Source organism: Erithacus rubecula (assembly GCF_903797595.1).
Source record: "Erithacus rubecula genome assembly, chromosome: 2".
NCBI classification, from domain to species: Eukaryota; Metazoa; Chordata; class Aves; order Passeriformes; family Muscicapidae; genus Erithacus; species Erithacus rubecula.
In genome coordinates, this window is record NC_136685.1 from 35,093,616 (window position 1) to 35,100,581 (window position 6,966).

The 6,966-nt window shown below is 41.8% G+C and overlaps 1 protein-coding gene across 2 annotated transcripts in view; it reads right to left on the reverse strand.

Moving 5' to 3' along the window:
- Window positions 1–6,966, reverse strand: part of MDN1 (midasin AAA ATPase 1) — a 118,416-nt gene that overhangs the window by 82,597 nt on the left and 28,853 nt on the right. Inside the window, exons 2-4 of one of the 2 annotated variants that reach the window (XM_079297483.1) lie at window positions 6,707–6,827; window positions 2,444–2,670; window positions 902–1,126 (exon numbers count right to left, since the gene is read on the reverse strand). In XM_079297483.1, the coding sequence (XP_079153609.1) occupies window positions 902–1,126; window positions 2,444–2,670; window positions 6,707–6,808 (554 nt within the window). In that variant the 5' untranslated portion in view covers window positions 6,809–6,827. Of the gene's footprint in view, window positions 1–901; window positions 1,127–2,443; window positions 2,671–6,706; window positions 6,895–6,966 lie in introns of those variants that run through there. The other variant, XM_079297484.1, reaches the window with a different exon arrangement.

Consider the following 6,966-nt stretch of genomic DNA (forward strand, 5'->3'; position numbering starts at 1 on the left):
ACTTAATGCAATGAAATCAATTCTGAGTGCCTAAAAAAGCCAACAACTCCCAATTTGTGACTACATAAAGCTGTCTTGCAACAAAGAACATTTAATATAAATCATAAACCAGTATTCACTCATTATAATGCTGTTTTTAACTTCCAGGAATAAAGTTTTCTATGAGTATGATGGGGGAAGGAAGAGTAGGCAGAAGATTGTTTCAGGACAAATGTTTAAAAGTCAGCTCATTTGCTTACTTAAGACTATTGGCTGAACACTAGGTAAGCCAATTCTAGTCGATGAATTTGAATTACAAGTCTTATCCCTTTTTCTGACACTAAGGTATGTAATTTTGAAGAGCTTCATAAATGATAGATTTGACAACACTCTTGGTTCTGCCCTTCCTAAATTATACACCTTACTTAAATTATGTGTTACTAACACAATTCCAAATTTATGTTTTAAATTGAAGACTACTAAACATGTCTTTTAAAATAAAAACCACTATCAATAATACCACTGACATAAATAAGGTTGAGCATGTGATTGGGCTGAAGCCCTGTGGGCAAACACCTAACATCAAAGATCTGACCAAAATTCCACACAAAATCTGTAACAAAGCCAATACATAAGCTGTTTTACAGCCGCTGAGAAATCTACACACAAAAAACTGAAAAAACAACCAACTTGGGCAAACCAAAATTATTTGGAAAGATACTCTAGACCATAGTTTTAAGCACTACTAAGAGCTAGCCTAAAATTCACCTTGTGATAGATCAATACAGCTTTCAAAAGGTCAGTTAGCTCAAGTACAGATGCCATTGGTACAGATTCCTGGTATTATTTGAAGATGCTCTCTATTGCATGTGAACCTTGTTAACTATTATTCAATTGAGAGGATTTGGAGGTTTTAACTTACCAACGGACTAAAGTGTCATGACTCCTTAGGAGTGGAATACACACGCTCCAGTCCCACAGGTCCCGGAAAACTGCTGGCTCCTTTTGTAAAAATCTGTAGGCAGCCTCCATGAGATCCCGCAGCTTCATGCGCCTGCGCCCGTATCGCACTGTGCTTGCATCCGAGCTCTCCAGGAAAAGCCGCTGGAAAACTGGTGATGCAGTTTTAAAGTACCTTAAAGCAAATCTTTGGAAGAGAGAGAGAGAACGAGATGGAACACAGACATGTACAGTACTAAGTACTAGTAAGAACTAAAGCCTATAATTAACTTTGTCCACATGGGGAAAGCCAACCACTTCAGCAATCAGCTGAAAACACTCTACCTTGTCAGAAATCATTATTTTATTAGCAAGGGCCTTTAGTGAAAACTCTTTGACTGCTCTTTTTTACAGAAAAAATAATACTGGTTCCTACTTATGTAACTATATTCTACGGCCTAGAGGGCTAATAGTAAACTCAGAAATTTTGGTTATGAATTAAGAATTGGTTTGGTTTGTTTGTTTGTATTTCATGGCAGCTGTTTTGCTTTTCTGTAGATCACGGATGAAAGTCAAATTGCATCTCATAACTCGATTTAATTAAAACAGCGTTTCAGACTTGTATGCACTTAATTATTATTTCCGTTCAAAACCCATTTGTTACTGTAGGAGACAATTCAAATCCTGACACCACCCCTCTTCACCAGGTACCACTAACAAGCACACACTGCACAGATTACATGCTAACTGCTGTGTTAATGACTCAAACAATTGGCCATTTGCAAAGGCAGCAGTGCTTTGCTGAGAATGTGCAGGGTCACAGCCCAGGGGCACAGGGGGCTACAAGCTGGGGTATGGGCCACAACTGGAAGAGACCAGTAAGAAGCAAATCCTGCCAGGTGAGATCATGACAATGTCCTGCCTTACACAAGTGGCTCAGGTGTGAAAGCTCCCCTCGGGGGGAATTACTGGGCCATTCACACTGAAGGTTTTCATCCCTTCTGATGGAGCATCACTGGCTCAACTACATTAGAGATGAATCAAAAATCCACGAAGTGCCCCCAGATCTGCTTTTAGGAACTTCCAACAGAGAACTGGTCATGATCCACAGTGTTGGAAAATAGCATAAAACTCCTCCCCACCAGGGGAGGTACCTGGGCATTCCCTCCTGGACCTAAGTTTTTATTAACCCAACAATTTTTGTGCTCCATGGGGCTTTCCCCACCTCCTGATGGATGAACACTTCGACCATCACTTGGACCAATGACACTGAAACTACAACCAAGTCTCCCACTGGATCCACGGGTAGTGAGATCTTTCTATTCTTACACTCTTTCTTCCTATTCTTACCCTCTTTCTTTCTTTTCCCTTATACATTTTCTTAAGTGTTACTTTGTATGCTTATATAAGGATCCTTCTCTATAATCCATCCCAAAGGATCTCTTAACAAGAACCTGAGCTACTCTGCTTCCAGGGGCAGCCTGTAACACTTACTAAGTTCAAACATTGACAAGTCATTACTCACGGCAAAACATCAGGGTGGTCAGCAACCAGCTTGCTCATTGCTACACACAGCCTTTCATGCCGATCATGGTTGATTTGGCCACCAGCTTTAATAGCTTCTGCATTTCTTTCCAACAAATCCAGCAGGATGGGCCGAACTTGACGGCCGATCAATACAGTACATTCTTTATCCAGCAATAACAGCGCCAAGGTATTGAGGATGCACTGACGATCCTGCTGAGTCCAAACCTAAAGGAAGTGAAAACAGGTTAAATGGAAAATGATTTTGACTTTTAACTTCAGAACTATTCATGCAGGAATAAAAAAGTAAATTTTACAGGAACAAATAGTTCAAAACCAGAAGGGAGTCCAAAATTCCGAAGCAAGTACTCAATTGACAGAGCTCTCAGTATGAAAAACATTACAATACAGAATGGATAAGATGCAGAACAATACACTAAACAGGAATTATAAAGTAGTATCAAAATCCTAAATCATACTTTACAACTGAAAGATTAAGCAATTTGTAATTTTTTTTTTTAAGAAAAAGATTGGGAAAATGTTGAAACAACTTTCTTCCTAGAATTTCCATTGATCTTAACAGACTGATCTCATGACAGCCAAAAAAACATTTAAGAATTTGAGTTAAGTTGCTTTATGTTCACTATCTCTTTACAAAAAAAGCCTTCAATCAGTCAGGATCACAGCCTTATTTTCATAGTTCTGACAAGAATTACAACAAGCAATGCTTTTAACAAGAAGCAGCTTAAATCTGCAGTTATGAGTTGAAATTACTTTTCTTTTTATACTGTTATACAAAAATAGCAATTTAGTTCTTTAAAATACAAGGAAAACATACATCTGCCAGAAGAAAGAAAAAAGCCAAGCCAACACACCTCCCCCAGCCCTCCCAACTTTGTTACTGACAAACAACCCATTTCTTGTGTCTTACTCTTAACTTCCTCTGCTCTTTGAGCTTATGTTACTACCCAAGGATTTCTCCAGTTCCATGATGTTAACACAGACTGCAGCATAAGTAATTTTGAAAACCAGGATTATGAATTTGCACTGCAGTTGTTTTGCTCTTAACTCGGATGCTCCATGCTCCCCTCCCTTACTGAGTGAACCCTTATTCTTCTCAGGACAGAAATATTCTGTAATTCAGGTAGTCTTTTGTTTCAGCAGCACATGCAGCCAATTCCTGCTTCTCCTAGGCTTTAGTTACTTGTGGAAAACCTGCTCCTGGTCCACAGATGGGATGGTTTTATTCTGACAAGAGTGCAGTGGTCCTTTGATTATACACTGTCCACACCCTTCTAGAACACTGCTCAAGCTCCTTGGTCTCCTGAATTTGAAAAGACATTTGTCCCTGTACAGGATTAAGAAGCCAGGGAAACTGAAGTACACACACTACAAATATCAAACCCATCACATTAATTGGAAGCAGCTTCTTACAGGAATCACATTTGCTTTTACACACATTTATCTGCCTCTCATCTTCCACAGCAGCATAAAAAATAATTTTAAAAATGGAGCAATTACAGGGAATCAGATTTTGAGTGGCAAAATGACTGATAAACTATTCAAAGGCAGAATGGCTCAAAAGAAATAGAAATATACTCCATTGGAAAAATTAAAAATGTCTTCAAATCAATTACATGTTTGGCTACCTAAACAAGGCACAGCAGGGTGCTTAATTTATTAACCAGAACTTTGAATATCAAATAAAGCCAGTTAAACAATAAAATAACAAATAATGTGACTGACTCAGTAAAAATCTGTATTTACACACCCCCTGTACAACAAATTCATGCCATTAGCAATTTCCTGAGAGGAAGCAGGTTTTTTAATCATTGTATGCAGTAACCTTAGGACCTAGAAAGCTCTTCAAAAATCACAGTGGCAACATTCACATTCTACAAAGAGACTGATTTCAGAGCCTAAATTTAAAATTTTATGGAAAAACAGAATAGTGTCAGAGGGTTTTTTTTAAACTAAATATGGACTTATGAAATACCAGCTTTCTTATGTAACTTTCTATAGCAATAGAGAGCTGATCTGAAAGAGCTCAAGTCTGGGATAGTAAATCTGCACATGTGGTTCCAAACAGCTGCTTTAAGAAAGCATCACAAAAGCCTGTGCCTCCAAACACAGAATGCATACACACACTGCCTATAACTAATGAGACAAGATAAACCACCAACAAATTAAAAAACAAAATCAAGAATGGTGTGCTCAAGATCTGACCACTTAGGAAAGTTGCACAGACTAAACATATGTTTTCCATATAAGCACAGTTGTAGATGCTAAGGACAGAAACAAATAAGGGTGTTTTTGCATTGAAGGTCCATTCCTAGGAGTGTTTTCACCTTTACAGTGATTAACTTCTCTACTGAAATTACATGATCACAGGCAACCAAAATACATACATTTGCACAAAATTCACATTTGGAATTCTATGCAGGAAGACTTTCTGGCAGACTTTTGGTAACTCAGAGCCAAAAGCGCATTCCAGCAGTTTATGGAGACCTATTGCTTCTACAGTTTGCTTAAATTATTCAAATTTGTAAACGTGGGGAACAAAGACTGGTTCAGAGAGCTTTTTGTCCCATCTTCATCATTAAAAGCACAGAAATTTGCTGTTCACGGTATATAAAATTACTTTACAGAAAAGGCTGTAATTCTATTCCATACCCACAAACAGGGAACAAAACCTTCCATGACCACATGAACTGTGCTATACTATGAACCTCAAAAGACTGCTCCTTGCTTAGCAGTTGTGGGCAAGTTTCATTCCTTTGTGGAATACTGTTGAAAAAATAAGTTGCCAGAAAGACATAACAACGCTGCAGAGCAAAGACTGCTCTATAATTCCAGAATGTATACTTCCTAGGTTATATACAAAGCAACTTCTAGGAAATCAGGTATGCTGTTTAGAGATGGAGTTTGTTTTTTTGACAAGACAAGCTTAAAATAATCTTAGAGCTGTAGCTTCCAAGCCTGGAACAGCAATTCAGTATCCAAAAGGATGTGCTGCTGTTAAATAATGTGCTGTTCCAGATTCCCTCTGTACAATCACTCTTCAGGAATTTCCACCCAGCAAGGCTTTTAAACCCGAAGGATATCTCCAGTCACCAAAAGGGAGAGGACACAGCATCTTTCCCAATCTCGGATCTCGGTGACGCTCTTCTAGTAACTACAACGTGTATCCACATCATCCCCGTTTCCATTTCTCAGCAGCTCCTCTCTCTTGAAATGCAACTCTTCATCACTGCTTCCCACCAATTAGCTTCCACTCAGGACCATATATTCACATCAATTTCACTCTGATCCTGTCATTTGCAGCGACAGAAGAGCCATCTGTCTACCAAGGCAGAACCTTGAGTACCAGTATGAAAGCCTTCCCCAATCATAACTGAGACAGCAACTCAGGCTAAAAGCCAATATTCTGAAAAAACATGACACTTTAAACTTTTCATCGTCAGACAACCGGGACATTTCCTAGACACTCAAAGAGAAATAGAGACTTTGAGCCCCAAAATGTGCACACATCTTAGCGGCTTCAAAAGCTCTATCATGAAAAATATTAATAAAACAATATCTGATGTGCCGATATCCCGTTACTACATGTCCTCAAGCATTTCAGAGAAAGAAAGGAGATCGGCTTTAACTCTCCTAGAAAGCAGGTGTGCTTTTCAGAGCTAAGGCAGTCTAAGCATGAAAGTGACTATAGACCATGTCTCCAGCATCACTACGAGCCATGAGACTGTGATTAAAAAAAAACTCAAAGCAAAGCCTAGAAAATCCATGCCTCTTTTTATCCCACATGCTGTTTTAAGGTAATTAAAGAAAACAAGCAAAATAGCTTCAGGCTAGGGACTAGTTGCTATCGCAGTGCTTGGTAACAATATGCCAGCCCTTGCTGTCACGCTTCCAGTCACCCCAGGGGACACGTAAGGAAGAGGTCGAAGATTTTGACTGCGGGGCGAGGCGCCATAGGAAGGGTACCAGGATACAGAAGAGGATTTTCCTCACGGGGTGCGCCCGCACATCCCCGAAAGGGCCGAGCAAGGCGAGAAACAGCTCCAGGGAAAGAGGAGCAGGGAGGGAGCGGGGATCAGCTCCGGCTGCCCGAGGGCAGGGGCGGCCGGGCACACGCAGAGCTGCCGGGGGAGGCAGAGGGGCGCGCTCCCCCCGCTCCGCGGCGGCCCCTACGAGACATCCGTGACGGAGGGAGAACGGACACCCGGGGCTGCCAGCGAGGGCCGCGCCGCCCGCTCCTCACCGGCTTCGCCAGGAACCTGCTGAGCTCCACGCCGCTCTTCTCGTTCCTGCGCGCCACCAGCCGCAGCGGCTCGGCCAGGCGGAACCGCAGGTCGGCCGCCATCCTGCCGCTGCTGCTGCTGCTCGTCCCGCGGGCGGCGGCACCAGCACGTGCGGCGCGCGGCGGACGCGGCACCACCGACTTCCGCTCTGCCGCCGTCACGGGAAGCGTGGCCGCCGCGCTGCCCCGCCCCCCGCGCGGGTCCCCCACCTCTCTGCCGC